At 50.4% G+C, this 17,773-nt stretch overlaps 4 protein-coding genes across 5 annotated transcripts; 2 read left to right on the forward strand and 2 right to left on the reverse strand.

Annotated features, from left to right (window-relative positions):
* Positions 1–6,771: 6,771 nt before the first annotated feature.
* LOC118673408 (histone H2B type 2-E) lies at positions 6,772–8,994 on the reverse strand. Its single transcript, XM_036344146.1, has one exon. It carries the CDS (start codon positions 8,932–8,934, stop codon positions 8,554–8,556), a length of 381 nt encoding a protein of 126 aa, XP_036200039.1. The 5' UTR covers positions 8,935–8,994; the 3' UTR covers positions 6,772–8,553.
* A 230-nt stretch (positions 8,995–9,224) lies between these two features.
* LOC118673407 (histone H2A type 2-C) lies at positions 9,225–10,241 on the forward strand. The gene has a single exon (XM_036344145.1). It carries the CDS (start codon positions 9,256–9,258, stop codon positions 9,643–9,645), a length of 390 nt encoding a protein of 129 aa, XP_036200038.1. The 5' UTR covers positions 9,225–9,255; the 3' UTR covers positions 9,646–10,241.
* Positions 9,786–10,208, reverse strand: LOC118673406 (histone H2A type 2-B). Its single transcript, XM_036344143.1, has one exon. It carries the CDS (start codon positions 10,206–10,208, stop codon positions 9,816–9,818), a length of 393 nt encoding a protein of 130 aa, XP_036200036.1. The 3' UTR covers positions 9,786–9,815.
* Positions 10,242–16,019: 5,778 nt separating the features above from the next.
* On the forward strand, positions 16,020–17,264 carry BOLA1 (bolA family member 1). 2 transcript variants are annotated; one of them, XM_036343845.1, is made up of 2 exons: positions 16,020–16,168; positions 16,521–17,264. In XM_036343845.1, exon 2 carries the CDS (start codon positions 16,529–16,531, stop codon positions 16,940–16,942), a length of 414 nt encoding a protein of 137 aa, XP_036199738.1. In that variant the 5' UTR covers positions 16,020–16,168; positions 16,521–16,528; the 3' UTR covers positions 16,943–17,264. The 2 variants fall into 2 exon arrangements, with proteins under 2 accessions (XP_036199738.1, XP_036199739.1); XM_036343846.1 differs by lacking the exon at positions 16,020–16,168 and adding an exon at positions 16,175–16,391.
* The last annotated feature ends 509 nt before the right edge of the window (positions 17,265–17,773 follow it).

Consider the following 17,773-nt stretch of genomic DNA (forward strand, 5'->3'; position numbering starts at 1 on the left):
GGTGGGGCTGTTCGAGGACACCAACCTGTGCGCCATCCACGCCAAGCGCGTCACCATCATGCCCAAGGACATCCAGCTGGCCCGCCGCATCCGCGGGGAGCGGGCCTAAGGAAGAAGTGCGCGCTCGGCCCCAGGTTCCATCGCACCCAAAGGCTCTTTTCAGAGCCACCCACAACTGCACTGAGAAGCTGTAGCGCTTGGGCCTCCGTGTACCCGTGGGAGGGGCGGCACGGAGGGTGGGTGGTAAGCTCCTGGCGTTCAGGCCTAGTTAGTCCCTTCTGCCGGTCGCCATCGGCGATGGCACTCGGCCGCCTCGAAGTGTGCACCCGAAACATGGCCGCTCCTCGGACAGCCGTGCCTCCTGGCGCTCTCGTGGGCGGTCTCGCCGGGAGCACTCACGACCCAGAGCGCACCCGGGAGGCCTCCGGGCAGCTCGGTGACGCGCGCCCCCTCCCGAAATGGCCTTCTCACCCGATGCGGCTCTCGGCCTGGGGACGGAAACGTCGCCCCCTCTGTCCCCAGGGCTGTGCTCCTTTTAGCAAATCCCCGGCCCTAGGTGGGCGCGGGGCGAAGCCTGTGTGGACACGGCCTGTGGGCCACTTGGGAGCTGGGTTCGCAACGGACCAGGTCCGCAGAGCGAGGCTCCCCGCACACCCACCGCCAAGGAGGCCCTGAAGGCTTCCACCTGTGTCCGGCTGCTCTGCACACACGTGGTTTCTCCACTTTTCCCTAAAGCTCCCTGTGCCTCTCTCGACGTGCCCGCAAAGGGGAGAGCAGTGAAGGGACCGGGGCCCCCCTGCTTCAGGATCACCGCAATTTCCAGAGCGCGCCCCTCGCTCTCGGCCCAGTCCCTTAGTACCTGCGTGGGGAGGCCTCAGTGCAGGCTTGCGTCTCTTGGCTCGGGTCTGGACCCCGGGGTTAGCAAGTACTGGTGACTTCAGAGGTGTGGCTTCAGGGGGGCACCTCAAGGCAAACCTTGCGGGGACTAGACCCACACGGGCCTTTCGGAGATACAGTCTGAGGCTCTCGGGTGCGTGACTTGCCCAGGATCTCAGGTCCCCGAGCCAAGTAGCTGAGCAGGCCCTGAACCCTGAGTTGCACCTGTCAGGTATCCGTCCTCGCCATATCCTCTGCCTGACCCCCAGAGGCCACTGCTTTCGTCTACCAGCCTCTACTACCCCCTCCCCCCCTCCCCGCTGACTCACAGGAAGCCTCCCCGTCCTCGCGCTCCTGTCACAGTCAAGGCCTATGCCACCCTCACAGCAGTCTTGCAGACCTTTCCGTTACTGGTCCCGGAGGCCGGCACAAACTTGACTTCATCCATACAAGAGGACGATAGAAGATGTAGGTTTTCACTTTTGATCCTTCCTGTACTTAAGTCACTTCCCTACCCTCAGTGGAGAGTTCAAGGACAATGAAGGACAAGGTAAGTATTGATGCTCTTCCTCTGACAGGTACCTGCGGCATGGCTAGCTTGGCTGCAGGAAAAATCTACCCTGCACCTGGGACTTGACGAACTGAAAACACGTCTTCCTTCAGACCGAACTCCGCCTAGGCGTGGCAGGGGCTGGCGCCCGAGCCAGCGTAGAAGCTATTGTGGCCCTGTTGACGCCTGCGCTTCCTTGGCAGGGGACTTGGCCTTTGGGTTCACACCCTCTCCTGGTCGTCCTCCTGACCCTTCTCCAGGTCCCCGTCCCAGCCTTCTCCTCTTTCTCCGCGGGGCCCATCCATATCCTGGCCTTTATCTTTCCCTGCTTTCCCTATCTCTGCCTCTGGCAAGTGCTCCCAAACCGGTATCTCCTGCTCAGACCCCTGTCCTGAACTTCACACCAATGTTTTCCTAACTGCCTTGTGCCTAGGTCCTTCTGGATGGATAATGGCTTATCTCCAAAACGGCACCATCTTGCTTCCTTCCCCAGGCTACTTTTCACACCTCTCGTGGTCATGTCATGAAAGACACCTTCGGCTCCCCACCCCCAGCCCCCAAGCTGTTTCAGGGCACAAGTTCCTTCCTCCTGGCCTTTGTCCAAGTCTCAGGAGTCAGCAAATGTTCAATCAAATCTACTTTCTGTCTCCCTCCCTGTTTCCCTCCATGGTCTCGGCCTTAACCGATGCCTTCACCAGCTCTGAGTATTCAGGCTAGTAGACTCTGCCCGGCCACGAAGCTTCCACTCTTTGAGCCTGTCACTCTCTTGCTGAAAAACTTCCCACCTCCTTCCCAATGCCCTTCGGAATGAAGTCGCCTTCGTTTGCACCGCCGTTCAGAGCACTGGTGGGTAAGGTCCACTAGGCGCTCTGCACCCAGACAAACGGGAATTTGAATCCCGGTCTTGTCCAGACAACAGAACAGGTAGGTGGCTGTCTCCCAGCAAATGAATCTCTGCAGGCCTCACCTTTCCCCACTTGTAAAGCGGGGGGAGGAGCACCTTGCTAATGGTGCTGGCGGACATATCCAGGGATGCTTCTTAACAAGTGCCTGGCATGCTCTCTGGTCCACGATAAGCATTCAATTCGTTTCAGCAATCCCATTAATAGCTGCCTTTTAATCCCATTAAAAGGCAACGAAAAAATTAACCTTAATATACATCTGCTTCCTGGGAGTTCTCAGAGCCTGCCCCGGATTCGGGTGTTCTGCCAGCTGAACCCAGTAGTTTCTAGCCCCACAGGACATCTGCGACCCCCAAGTGTAAGGTGTCTTCACACATTTCTGTTTCTTCCGTGTGGAAGGCCCACCCCCTTTTCTAGAGCCCTGGGGGCCCCTGCTCTTCAAGATCCGGCCCCTTCCCTTTCTCCCCCTCACCCTCATCCGGGAGGAACTTCCAGGGGCGGGGTCACAGTGCCCGTGGGCAGGGCGTCTGGAAAGCCCCGGGAATGGCCACAGTCCCAGGTTCAGCCTGCTCCTGATGAGGTTAACTGACAAGAGTTCCCTGAGCTGCACCCCCACCAGCGTCCCCAGTCTGTTCCTGAATTCAGATAATCTGGGGAGGACCATCTGCTTTTATAGCCCCAAAGAGGCCCCGTCCGGCCGTGCTGACAATTTCCTGGGGATGGGGTAGAGGCTTGGGGTGTGGTCAGGGGCTGAGAGGGAGGCACATACAGAAAGGCAGGAAGAGGCGGAAGGATGGCACGGAAGAAAAAGGGGATGGGTGACAGAGCTCTAGGGTCCTCCCTGCTATAAAGGGGTGAGGGGGGAGACAGCCTGGTTGAGGCTGGAGGTCCTTTATGGTTAACTTATATACAGAGAAGGTTCAGCCTCCACCCCACCCCCACCCTTCATTCCTGTCTCCAACGGGTCCGTTCCTGTAAAAATGGGCTTTCAGATAATGCAATGCCAGCACTGTCCTGATTGGCTGGACTCGCACACCGACCGCTGCGGGACCCTGCGGATGGGTCAGTAATTGTCCAAATGCGGACACAGCTGCGCGGCCCCCCCTGGACCGGGAAGGCTGCGGTCTGGTTGTCAAAACGCAAGGCCGGCATGGAGAAGGGCCGGCTCGGCAAGCAGGAACAAAAGCACTCGGCATTGCCGGTCTAAGCGTGTCACTGCTAAAACAGAGGGGCAGCTTGGGAACGCCTTGCCCTAAAGGAGGCTCGGGGGGCGCTCTCGTGCCCATGTCCTAAAGGTGCCAAGCTCCCCAAGGACTCTCTGGGTGGCCCTAAAAAGGACCTTTAGGGTTGCCGCACGCGTGAGCCCGCAACAGGCTTAGCCGCCGAACCCGTACAGGGTGCGGCCCTGCCGCTTCAGCGCGTACACCACGTCCATGGCGGTGACCGTCTTGCGCTTGGCGTGCTCCGTGTAGGTGACGGCGTCCCGGATCACGTTCTCCAGGAACACCTTCAGCACCCCCCGCGTCTCCTCGTAGATGAGGCCCGAGATCCGCTTGACACCCCCGCGCCGAGCGAGGCGGCGGATGGCGGGCTTGGTGATGCCCTGGATGTTGTCTCTCAGGACTTTGCGGTGACGCTTGGCGCCGCCTTTGCCCAGGCCTTTCCCGCCCTTGCCTCTGCCGGACATGGCTGCTCCTACCACGAGGCGAACCCACCGGGCGCCGTGCCGGGAGGGGAGCTCGGCTCCCTGATATACGAGGCCGTCGGACCGGATTGAAAACCGCGAGCGGCCGCCTTGGTCCCCGCCCCTCCGCCGTTTCTCTCCCCGCCCCCAACCCCCGCCCTCAGGCCGCCCTCCAGCGGACACTATCCGCCACGGTCCCGGGAGAGTTCGGATCCCAAGGCCAGGCTTCCGGATTCCACAGCTGTTTTCGTCCCCTCGCCATCTGTGGGCTCCCCCCGCCCAGGCATTACACTGGCGAAGAGAAAAGGTCGGGGGGGCGGGGGGAAGACCAGGAGAGGAGCAAATACGAGCCCAGAGGGCGCAAGCTCCGGGCTTCATCCCAACAAGAGGATACCGGGCTCCAAACAGTAAGCAAAGAAAACGGCAACAAAAGCTGTTTCCCATCAGTAGACCGACGCACGGCCGGACGAGCCCATCGCCAGGGCGGCGGCACCTGGGCCGGACGGGGGAGGCGGACGTCGTCCCAACGCCCAGGTTTATTCTCCATTTTGTTGGTGCGGATGCCCATCCGTCCAAGACCTACCGCCTGGCTCCTCCGAATGGGACGGCATTTGGAGGCAGGGCCTTCAAAAAGGCGATGAGGTGAAAGTGGGGTCACTAGGGTGGGCCCCGATCCAGCGTGAGTCGTGTCCTTATGAAAAGAGGGGATCCGGGCACAGACAACACAGTGGGGCAACTGTGGGGGACAGGGAGAAGGCAGCCGTCTGCAGGCCAAGCAGAGACCTCAGGAGGAAGGTAAACCTGCCCAAATCCTCATCTCTGACTTCTAGCCCCTGGAATGTGAGGATATTAATTCCTGTTTTTTATGCTTCCTCGCCTAGGGTGCAGGCAAATACAGGCCTCCGATCTCTGGCCGGAGCCTCATGCCCTAGCAGACCCACAACGCAGAATGGGATCCTGGGGTCTGCATTTGGTGAGTTAGAAGCAGAAACAACAGTGACTCTGGGCTGTGCAGGACCAGCACCTTGTCACCCAGCATCTCATCCACTGAAGTTTTGTTTTCAAACTTGCAGCCTGAAGTTCTCAGTGACTGACATTCCAGCCTGGCAGAGCCATCATTGGCTGGGCAAACCCCTGCCGGAGTTTGTAGATTTCCACCTCACGGCCCTTCCTCCCCAGGATCATACTCCCTGGACTGATACTAAATCGGGTTTTAAAGCCAAACTTATCACGCCAAAGATATCCAAGACCTCCCTGTGGCCCTGAGATTTAACAACTGCCTGTGCATCTGTCATGGCTAAGGAATCCAGAACCCCAAAATTAAATTTAAAAAAGTTTTCTAAATAATTAAAGTTTAAAAACATATGCTCAATAAGTAGAAACAATTATTATAAAAATTATTGCTATTGACCCCAACATCAGCCAATGTATACAGGTGTTTGAGCAGGAGAAAGAAGAGATCAAACATGTTCCTTAGGATTCAGCTCATCTCACCATTAATAATTGCCTTCTCAGAAGTTAAAATACCAGGCTCTCTCACCTCTACCCCCTTCCTCACTCTGTTAACTTCCTTCCTGATAAACATGCCCAGGAGGAGCCCATAACCAGCAACTAAGGTTCTCTCTGTTAGTGAAGGGATTCCAGCTGATGAGCCCTACTACTGTGAGGGCAAAGTAAACTGAATTGAGCCCTGTCCTCTGGGATGGAGAGCCAGAGCCCCCAATCCCATTGTCAAGGCCACCGCACCATAGATGTACATTCAGGGTACATCCTGGAGGGAATACAGTAGGTGATATTTCTTTTGATTTTTAATTTAAAGCATACATATTCCCCTCCCTTCCCCCCACTCCCCAATCCAGAGAGGCCCAGGTTTTCAGTTAGTTACCTTACTTCCTCAAGGCCCTTAAACACAACGAGGAGTTTATTCTCTGGAGAGTGTCCAGGGAGAGTAAATGTATAAAGGATTTTGAACATTGGCTGGAACATCTCTAGATGTTAGCTAAAATTTTGTAAGGACTTTATTTCTTCTCTCTTCTTATTTTATAATGCTTCTTATTTGTGGTCATGTGTTTTTCAATTACTAAGCATTAACAAAGTCCTCAGTGCACCTCTGAGCTAGAAGTGTGGCTAGTCCTATATAATAAAAGGGTAATATGCAAATTGACCCTAACAGCAGAATGACTGCTGGATGTCATTATGAGGCCCACTGACCACCTCTTGGTGCCTTTCCCCAGCCATCAGGCACTGATCACCCAATGACGAACCGGGAACTAGAGATGGGTGGCGGCAGGGGGTGGGACCAGCTTCGGACAGCTGGGGAAGATGGCCTTGATAGCAGGCCAGGCCTAGGGACCATATCCATGCATGAATTTCATGCACCAGACCTCTAGTCCTATATAATAAAAGCCTAATATGCAAATCGACCTAACAGCAGAACAACTGGTGGAACAACTAGTCACTATGCCATACACTGACCACCAGGGGGCAGACACTCAAGGCAGGAGCTGCCCCTAGCCCACAGGCCCCAGGCCAGCCCTGCCCCCCCATCTCATCGCCCCGTCGGTCACCCCACAGATGGGTCCTGATCCCTGGCCAGGCCTAGGGACCCTACTCATGCACAAATTTCATGCCCCAGGCCTCTTGTATCTTATAAATATTCATCCTTCAAGTCAGAGGTACCATCTTTTCCATAGACTCAGTAGTAGTTGTATATGCTACCTTCACTTAGAAAACATACCACAGATAAAAAAAAACACACCTTAAATTGACTGGTAGCTTTATTAACAACAATACCATCTGCACCCATTTGAAAACACACATGTAGGAAACATAAGATTTATTCAGTGTATAATAATGTCTAGTGTCCATTTGGATTCATAAAACCCCTGCAATCGACTCCAGGACTCCTTAGCCAAAAGCAGAGTTGAATAATTGATCAGACCATCAGTGTATTTATCAGCAAAATCAAGGCTTGGACAGAAATTTTCAACTAAATAAAACTAAAATGCAACTGTCCTCACATCTGAGGGTACAATGGTGGACAACGTCAGCTGCATGGCCAGTGGACCCATCACTTTGCTTCTCTCAATCGTGTTTATAAAAGGGTTATTAGCCTTGCATATCTTACAGGGTCTGTCTTACATTGTCTCCTAAAAAGCAAATGAGACTGTTAAGTGTAAATTAAAACTCATCTCAGTGTGGAACAAAGGGCTAAAGTATGGGAGGGGGAGGCAGAGGGCATGGAGGGACAAAAAGAATCATAATAGGGGCCTCCTCCCAGCTGTTGCCCTGAGGTGTGACCACCGACAGATTTGGGAAACTCCACAAACAGTTCCATTTTCATGTTTTCACATACAACTAATGGAAATGAACCACACCCATCCTTCCATGGAAATGATTAAGGGGTGTGATAAGAAAATTCAATAAATGTTAAGTATTTAAGTGTCCCTCCACTATGTGCCAGGCACTTAATAGTGCTGATGATATAACAGAAAGCCGGACCAACAAAGTGTGAAGGGCTTGAGAAAAACTATAACAAAATAAACAGATCCAATTTCTGATGGCTGCTAGGAGGAAGATAAAACCGGGAGGGACCAAGACAGGAAAGGAGGAAAAGTGCAAATTCTTGAGTGGGTGACTTGGAAAATGAGGGGTCTTTGAGCCTGGACCAAAATGACCAGTGCCTTGAAGTAACCTAAATTCAGATCTTTCTAAATGGGGGAGGGTGGAAGGATTGAGCAAGAAAGAACTCATGGACAACAGTGCAGTGATTTTAGGGGAGGGGAAGAGTAGGGAGGATAAATAATAAAAAAAAAAAAGATAAAGTTTGGAAACAATATTAAATGCAAAAATTATCCACAAAAATGAGAATGGGGATTTCAAAGCCAAGTGAGCAGAGGAAACCAAAACCTGTGAATTTCAGAACGGCGAGTAGTTTTGAATGTTAATGTAATCCAACCAGGAAGAGGAGACCCTGCGCCCGGACTCTGCTCCAAGTGCTCAGAATCGCTGGTGTCCCCAGGCCACATCGCAGGGCAGAACTAGTTGCCGGCACCACAGCAGCTATCAGATTCTCGGGAAAATCCTTCAGGGTTGTGACGCAGTGTTCGAGGAACCTGGGCTCGGTTGTGTGCTGGGGTCCTTTCTTATGAAGATGGCTGAAGTCACTTCGTTTTAAAAAGCCGATGAAACATACCCGAGGCACCAGGCCACCAGTCCAGGGCCGGAGGGTGGGAGGAGCCGACTCTAACCTCATTTAGAATCGACTCCGGAAAACAAAGAGCACAGGAAGAGGTTAAAGACGCGCCCTCGATTCAAAGAGCAAAGCCTGTCACGGATCAGGAACCCAAAGCCAAAGGTTTGAAAAGCTACGTGTGCCAACCCCGTAACCCTTGCCAGGAAAACTTACTTTGTGGAAATAAACCGAAGAAAAATTAACGTACAGCTACAGCTCTTTCTGGTGATTAGGTGGGTGGCTCTGAAAAGAGCCTTTGGAGTCAAGCAGCTGGCTACTCCGAGGAGCGCCGCGTCCCGGGCGGGACTCACTTGGAGCTGGTGTACTTGGTGACGGCCTTGGTGCCCTCGGACACGGCGTGCTTGGCCAGCTCGCCGGGCAGCAGCAGGCGCACGGCCGTCTGGATCTCCCGGGACGTGATGGTGGAGCGCTTGTTGTAATGCGCCAGGCGCGACGCCTCGCCGGCGATGCGCTCGAAGATGTCGTTGACGAAGGAGTTCATGATGCCCATGGCCTTGGACGAGATGCCGGTGTCCGGATGAACTTGCTTGAGCACCTTGTACACGTAGATGGAGTAGCTCTCCTTACGGCTGCGCTTGCGCTTCTTGCCATCCTTCTTCTGGGCTTTGGTAACAGCCTTCTTCGAACCCTTCTTGGGCGCGGGAGCGGATTTTGCGGGCTCCGGCATTGCAGCAAAGCACTACAAGGATTAGCTGGAAAACGAAGTGAGGCGCTGGGCGGGCCTGATCCTTTTATAACCACTGTATGCAAATTACGGCTTCAGAAGTCTCTCGTTTCCATTGGGCCACGTAGGAACCCAGTAATAAAATCGTGACAACACCAACTCTTGATCTTATTGGTCATTCCTGGAGCCCGTTTAGGACCAATGAAAAATGCGTTCCTGACCCCACCCCTAGGAAAGCTTATAAAGGCTTTCTACTTGTTTATCTTTCAATCCTGCTTCGCTGCGACGTTCTGAGCTTCGGGAGCTTTCGTCTCATTTGCAGTCATGTCTGGTCGCGGGAAACAAGGAGGCAAAGCTCGCGCTAAGGCCAAGTCCCGCTCTTCCCGCGCCGGTCTCCAGTTCCCGGTGGGGCGTGTGCACCGTCTCCTGCGCAAGGGCAACTACGCCGAGCGGGTGGGAGCCGGCGCGCCGGTGTACATGGCGGCGGTGCTGGAGTACCTGACGGCCGAGATCCTGGAGCTGGCGGGCAACGCGGCCCGAGACAACAAGAAGACGCGCATCATCCCCCGTCACCTGCAGCTGGCCATCCGCAACGACGAGGAGCTCAACAAGCTGCTGGGCAAGGTCACCATCGCCCAGGGCGGCGTCTTGCCCAACATCCAGGCTGTTCTGTTACCAAAGAAAACCGAAAGCCACAAGGCTAAAAGCAAATGAATGCTGGCAAAAGACTAAACCAAAGACCAAAGGCTCTTTTTAGAGCCACCCAAGCTTTCAAAAAAAAGAGCTAATGCGCCGTTTTGTGGTCAGCCCTTGATTTGACACTTTGATGGCTCTTAAAAGAGCCTTTGGGGGGGGAGTGGGACGGGTGGTGTCAAGCGTTTTAATTACTTGTTTTTGCCAGGCTTATGACTCTCCGTTTTCTTGGGCAACAAGACGGCCTGGATATTGGGTAAGACACCGCCCTGGGCAATGGTAACACCCCCAAGTAACTTGTTGAGCTCTTCGTCATTTCTCACGGCCAGTTGCAAATGGCGGGGGATGATGCGCGTCTTCTTGTTGTCTCGGGCCGCGTTGCCCGCCAGCTCCAGGATCTCGGCCGTCAGGTACTCCAGCACCGCCGCCATGTACACCGGCGCGCCGGCTCCCACCCGCTCGGCGTAGTTGCCCTTGCGCAGCAGCCGGTGCACGCGGCCCACCGGGAACTGCAGGCCCGCGCGGGACGAGCGCGACTTGGCCTTAGCGCGGGCCTTGCCTCCCTGTTTTCCGCGTCCGGACATCACGGCCAAAAAAGAAAAAAAAAAAGAAAACAGTTAGCAGACTGTTTTACCATGAAAAGGATGTGGAAAGAATTACCAATTTGATTTAATTTATAAGAGCTGTCGGGAGGGGGTGAAGGGAGGAAGTTTGATTGGCAAAGACAGGGGCCTATCAAACAGCCAGTAGGAAAGCAGAGAAGGCAGACCTTCCGGTCGCGTCCGGCACTAACAGGAAATGACGGGCTTCGCCACTACCTACCAATCGCTGTGAACGATATTAAAGTCCCTGGTTTGCATGCCAGGATTTTTAAAGAGACAAGGTTTTCAAATAAAGTGTCTTGTTTTTCCGAGTGGCACTTTCTCCAGTTTAGGTAAATAAATGGTGGCAAAAAAAAACAACAATGCTGGTAGTTTTCCGCAGGTTTGTTTGTTTAGAGCTGAAAGGGAAATCCCAAGAAGGACCCCAAAAGGACTGCGGGGGGGGCCTCAAGCATTTAGTCCCACTCAGGGGCACGGGATTATGAAGCCGATTATCTCCTTGAGCCCTAAATTACCCTCAAAGTCCTGCCGATTCTGTCTCCTCAGTGCCAAACTCCCCTAAAGAATATATACTAAAGAAAAGAAAAGAAAATGTACTAGGGCGGCTTCCTTTCTCCAATTGAGTCCCTGTTAGCAATGTGGCTTAACCACCCCCACCCTCCTCCGCTGCGCGGAATCCGCAGTGACTCAGGGCTACAATGGATTGATCTTCCTCCTCATGACCTCCAGGAGGCGTCCGATACCACCTTCAAACTTGCTCCCTGGGCTTTCAACATGTCCTCCGGCCTACTTTATACAGCTCCTGTTCCTCTGCCCAGCCCTGAATCGGGGTGTGCATCCAGGCTCTGCCTCCCTCCCCACCCTTTACGTAGTTCACTCGTCCCGAAGTCTTACCCATCTCCATGCTTTCGATGAACATCCAAATTTGTTGCAGGAACTCCGAGCCTTATACCAAACTGCTCACTGGATATTTCAACCTATTTGTTCCAAATACTGCCCCTGTATAAATGCCTACCCTCACCCTCTTCTCTGTTGTTTTCCTGAATTGCACCAACAATCTTGCAGGCACGTAAGCCAGAATCTTCTCCTCCCTGCATCTCAACAGCATATCCTGCTGCTTCCTTGACATCTCTTCAGCCTTTCCCTCCACACTACTCTTGAATGCTCATTATCCTGAGATCAGCAGCAGCCCCTACAGATTCATTTGTAGATTCCTAGTCCTCCATCTGTCTTTTATAAAAAAAATCTTTCCTGAAAGTTCTGTTTCTTCCTCCTCAGTTCCCCATCTCTGGGAGTTCTACATCCTGCACACCATTTTCACCTTTTCCTGAGTATCCCATCAGGACATAAGATAGAATGCTCTAGAGCAGTGGTTCTCAACCTTCCTAATGCCGCGACAGTTCCTCATGTTGTGGTGACCCCCAATCATAAAATTATTTTTGTTGCTACTTCATAACTGTAATTTTGCTACTGTTATGAATCGTAATGTAAATATCTGATATGCAGGATGTATGTTCATTGTTACAAATTGAACATAATTAAAGCATAGTGATTAATTATGCTTTAATTAACATAATTAAAGCATAGTGATTAATCACAAAAACAATATGTAATTATATATGTTTTCCGATGGTCTTAGGCGACCCCTGTGAAAGGGTCGTTTGACCCCCAAAGGGGTCACGACCCACAGGTTAAGAACCGCTGCTCTAGAAAAAAGAATCAACAAATTCTATTCCTTGAGCCCTTTTCTGATGTTCTATTTTATCTTCACCTTTATTCAACCAATATTTATAGAGTATATGCTACCTATCAGGCTATGGGTATACAGAATACAGACTAGTACAAAGAACTCTGTAATAAGATGCCTCTAGAAAATGGAAGAATTCTGAACTCTGGAAGTTAAATTAGCTAATATTGGCTATCTATAGAGATTCCCTCTGGTAAGAATGCTGGTATATATCTGTGAAACACCAAATTCAATTAAATGTGATGGGACTATTTCCTCAATAACAGAATATAACTGAAGATAATTCTAACCCAATCCATTACATCATTTCAGAAGATGCATGTGGTAATAGAAAGATCTGGCCCACCAAGAGTCAAAACAGGGCAATCACAGTAGAAATGGTTGTTTCTGAGTATATGTCTGCTAGACACAAAGGATTGGGCTGTTATAGAAGGGACCCTAGTTGTGAAAGGATGAAATATTTCTGAACTCTATCTAACTCTTAGCTCAGATTCCGTGCTCAATTAACAATTTTCTGATTAGTCTATTTGAAGATGAAAATAGGAGGCTGAGAATGGGAGAGCCAGTTATGGGAAAATACATCTATCTCTAGAAGTTACATTTGCATATTGAACAGTCATAAATTTCTTATGTATTTTGTTAGTGTGAGTCTCTCCCCAAAGAGCTAATCAACTCTAGAAGTTCTCATAGTTTCAAATTTTCAGATAGTGGGGACTCCCCCACACACAACTCCGGCACCCAGAAAGGCCCTGATTGGGAGACAAACTGACTTCCCCTCTCTGAGTTCTGATGTTTTTTGGGTTTTTTTTGTTTGTTTTTTACTTCTATCACAGTGACCCTGTGCTGATAGGGAAAAAGGAAAACAGATTATACTTAACTCTCATTTTGTGAAAAATCCTATGCTGGGACCTACCTAGGAAGTATATATAATTGTTTATTTCACAAATAAGGAGTTAAAGGACTTGCCATAAATCACACAGCCACTTACTAAGACATGATTAGAACCTAGGTCTGCCTGAGTCAAAGACTGTGCTCTTTACCACTTCATTCACACTGCTTCACTAACTAGATGTTAGGCTAAGGGACTACTTCACCTACCCAGCATTGCTTTCTTCCTCTGTTAGAGTGAGAGATAAACAATACTTCAGATTCCATCCAGCTATAAAACTGTATTAGATAAGTCTAGATAGGCCAATATCCTTCAAATTATCCCAGCCTCAATTATCATCTATTGCTCCCCAGAGGTCCTTTCCCAACATCCTTACAAGAGCTATTAAAAAATAAAACAGAGCGGGCCATTTATAAAAGTAGTACAGCATCACAGACAAACAGGCTGGATCTTGTTTCCTTAGCACCTCTGGGATTTCGAATCAACGGCAGCTGAGTTCCCTCCCAAGCAATCTAGTTAATCAAACATTTATTTTGCACTTTAGCTCCATCCCACCATTCAGCCATAGTCCTCTCCCTTCCCCTTTCCCTCCGCCTCACCCCACCACCACCCAGCCTCCTACGTACTGAGCTGGTCACATTCAGAGCAGCAAGACCTTTCCACTGCCATTGTCCATAGCTTCCTCTGGCTAGAATGCTTCATCCTCTTGACCTGCAAAATCCTCCTCATCCCCCAGTTTCAGCCCAGATATTATCACCTCTTCCTTCGTGAGGCCTTTCCTACTCCCACACACACAGCCTCAGTATACCCACACCTCTTTGTTCACATCCTGGTGACGGCACCACTCTGTTCTGTGCTTTGACACTGGTCTGATTTCCTTTCCATGACCACCTCAAGGGAGAGACCATGTCTTGATCTTTGAATCGGGGGTCCTTAATTCCCTCTACCTGACCCTTAATATGGTATTTAAATGTTTTTGGCACGATTAAATAAAACAATACTCAGAGAATTGGTGTCATCATTTCTAAAATAGTTCTCTTTAGTCAACAACCACTCTCCAAATGCCCACTATAAATAATAGAGTGTAGTGGCCAGAGTGATGGAAGATATAATAGGAGCTTGTCAATTAACTGGAAATAATATATACTAGTACCTACCATAACAGAGTTGTTAGGATAAATTACAATAAGTGTAAAGAACCTAGTGCAGAGGCTAGAGCCTGAGAGGCTCAGTGCTGGGTTAGGAGGAAGAATAGCTTACTGGTTAATAGCCCAAATTCTACAGCCTGACCCGGTTAGGAACAGACCTGGCACCAACAAAGCAGGGGCATCCTAAAAATTCTTCCAATGAATTTGGAATTTCAAAAATAAACACTGGAGCCTGGCCAGTGTGGCTCAGTGGTTGAGCATTGACCTATATGAACCAGGAAATCACAGTTCTATTCCCCATCACGGCACATATCCCGGTTGTGGGCTCAATCCCCGGTAGGGGGCATGGAGGAGGCAGCTGACCAATGAGTCTCACTCATCATTGATGTTTCTATCTCTCTCTCCCTCTCCCTTCCTCTATGTAAGCAATAAAAACATATATTTTAAAAATAAATAAACACTGGATTTATCCTATGACCCAACAATTCCACCCTGGATATATGCCAAACAGAAATGAATGTTTGCATCCAACAAAAAGCATGTACAAGAATGTACAAGCATGTACAAGTATATTCATATAACTGCAATACTACACAACAATAAAAATTAACAAATTAAATTACTGCCACACACATGGATGAATCTAACAACGTTGAGCAAAAAAACAACACAAATGAATTCATACTATGTGATTCTATTTATATGACTTTCAAAAACCGACAAAAATAATCTATGGCGAGAGAGGGGTTAAACTAACAACTACTATGACAGGATGATATTGACTTCCCAGAGCCTTCCAAGGTGCTGGAAATTTTCTGTACCTTGATATGTGTGTATTTACGTATAAATTTAAGCGGTACACTTAAGATTTATAAATTTCCCATGTGAAAATTATATGCCAATAAGCACAAATTAATTTTTTCCTAGTGAACAAATATTGAAGTAATCATGGTGGGGAAAGAATGAGTACTTTGTTGGGCATCCCAATCCCCATGTTACAGATTAGTGTTTACTGTTGTTTTGTTTTCATTACACATAAGGTGACCACCATAATCTCTAGGTGCTTAAAGCCTCTAAAAATCTTAATGTGGCCATGATAAACCTTCACTAAATGGTAGGTATTATTATGACTGTTTTTACTAGAAATAAAAACTCTAGGTGGCCCTATAGAGCTAGCCCCTTGCAAAGCTTTATCTTTGCAAGAGGAATAATAATGTCAGCCTTCTCTATTCATACATTATTTCACTCATCCATTCGGTAAATTTTATTGAACACCCAAGTATACCACAGCATCTAGAACAGTGATGGCGAACCTATGACACACCTGTCAGAGGTGACACGCGAACTCATTTTTTTGGTTGATTTTTCTTTGTTAAATGACATTTAAATATATAAAATAAATATCAAAAATGTAAGTCTTTGTTTGACTATGGTCGCAAATATCAAAAAATTTCTGTATGTGACACGGCACCAGAGTTAAGTTAGGGTTTTTCAAAATGCTGACACGCCGAGCTCAAAAGGTTCGCCATCACTGATGTAGAATGTAGTGAACACATTCCCTCTGCCTAGATTTCTCTTTCCACAGCGTCAATTCCCTCATCATTCAAAGTTTTCTCAGTGCCCTAAGTCTGGATGGCATGCCTCGTTGGCAGTATGACAGTTAGCAATTGTCCGCTCGCTTGTCCATCTTCTCCAGTGTTCTGTAAACTCCTTGAGAACAGGGTCTGCTTTGTTCCACAAGCTGCCTAACTGTTCTGGAGCACAATAATTATGTGTCCAATAAATGGGAGTTCTCTTTTCTTGTACGTAAAATCAAGGAGTTGGGCTACATGTTTGGCAATAAAATGTATTGAATAATTCCAATCCCAACTGAGCAGGGATTTCTTGGTTTTTATTGGATTGTTTGTTTGTTTGCTTTTGTTCTTGGTGGAAGGGGGTTGCATTCCTCTGCTGAAGAACCTCCGATGACCTCACGAGTCTGTGGAATCAGACTACAATTCCCGTGAGTCCTCGGGGCATCACGTAGCACCGACCTGGTCCACTATCGCGCAGTGAGGACTCCATATCCCAGCGTGCCTCACTCAGGACGAGAGGACGCCTAGAACGCCAGGAGTCGGGTCCCTGAACCGCAACTGCTGTAGCCAAGGCTGAGCGGAAGGTAGAAAGGGCCCAGCCTAGGGTGCAGAGGGGACGCTGGCCCAGCCGAAAGCCCGGCGTTGCACATACCGGCTTTGGCAACCTCCGTCCCAGTCCTGTTAACCCCCGAATGAACGAACGTACCTGGCGCGCGGGCCTCCTCTAATCCTCACGTGGCCGACCACCGCCAAACCCCCAGACGTCACACACAGGAAAGGGGCGGGGCCTCGGGGTCGGGCCTCCAGGCGGGTTTCCTGCAGCTGCGGGCGCTGGGCTCGGGCCGGTGGGGGTGGGGGTGCGGGTGGGAGGGTGGAGGGATGCGGCTCTCCTCGGGCGGGAGCCCTGACCCGCCCTGCTGTGGCCTTTGTTTCCAGGGTGACGGATGCTGAGTGGACAGCTGGTCAGGCGCCTGTTCTCCATGGCCGGCCGCGTCTGTCTGTCCCGCAGCAGCGCGGGACCCGGGGCCGTAGGTCCCGTCGAAGCTGTCATCCGCACGAAGTTGGAGCAGGCCCTGAACCCGGAAGTGCTGGAACTGCGTAACGAGAGCGGCGGCCACGCGGTCCCACCGGGCAGCGAGACACACTTCCGCGTGGCGGTGGTGAGCTCTCGCTTCGAGGGGCTGAGCCCCCTGCAGCGGCACCGGCTGGTCCACGCTGCTCTGGCCGAGGAGCTAGCTGGGCCCGTCCATGCGCTGGCCATACAGGCGCGGACCCCTGCCCAGTGGCGAGAGAACCCTCAGCTGGACGTGAGCCCCCCCTGCCTGGGTGGGAGCAAGAAAACTCGAGGAATTTCCTGAACCCCAGAAAGCGAGGGCCGGGATCTGAATGGGGTGGATGAGAGTAAGCTACGGGGGCCTTCTTCCCTTCAGTCCAGTCCAGTATTTGTAAGGGAAGAGGGTCGCCGGCCCCTCAGTCAGCCCGCCCGTACATTGCCTTCTGGAGGCAGCAGCTCCTTTCAGATCAAAGCTAACCCAAGGAGAGAGCAGAATCACTCATGACTGCTTTTGCCCTGGACTCTTCAGGAGAAGCTGCCCGGTCGCTTTCTGTTAAACTGTGACTAAGGAACTTCAGTTCTGATGAGCAGAAATAATCCTATACATTAAAAGAGAAAGTATCGTATGAGGTGTGTTGCTGTGTTTTAATTGCACATTGAATCGGTGCTACAGATGTTCTTGAGAGAAGAAAGATACCCGAAGCGCAGGGTAGTTCGGGAGGGCTTCATGGGGGAAGTGACGTAGTTGGATATTTAAAGAAAAGCACAGAAAGGAAAGGTGTTGCAGGCAAGGGGAAGAGCCCCCACGGAGGCATAGAAACTAGACCGGGCAGGGACCAATTGGCCAGCACAGGATGTATACCTCGCATTTTCTTTATCCACTTATCTGTTAGTGGGCATTTAGGTTGTTTCTACATCTTAGCTGTTGTAAATAGTGCTCCCAGATTCTGATTTCAGTTCTTTCAGTTAAGTACCCTGAAGTGGGATTGCTGCATTATATGGTAGTTCTATATTTAATTTTTTTAGGAACCTCCATATTTTCCATAGCAGCACCAGCTTGCATCACCACCAAAAATGTGCAAGGATTCCAATTTCTCTACATCTTTGCCAACACTTTGTGTCTTTTGGGGAGTTT

The sequence above is a fragment of the Myotis myotis genome, unplaced genomic scaffold (genome assembly GCF_014108235.1).
Source record: "Myotis myotis isolate mMyoMyo1 unplaced genomic scaffold, mMyoMyo1.p scaffold_m19_p_18, whole genome shotgun sequence".
NCBI lineage: Eukaryota > Metazoa > Chordata > Mammalia > Chiroptera > Vespertilionidae > Myotis > Myotis myotis.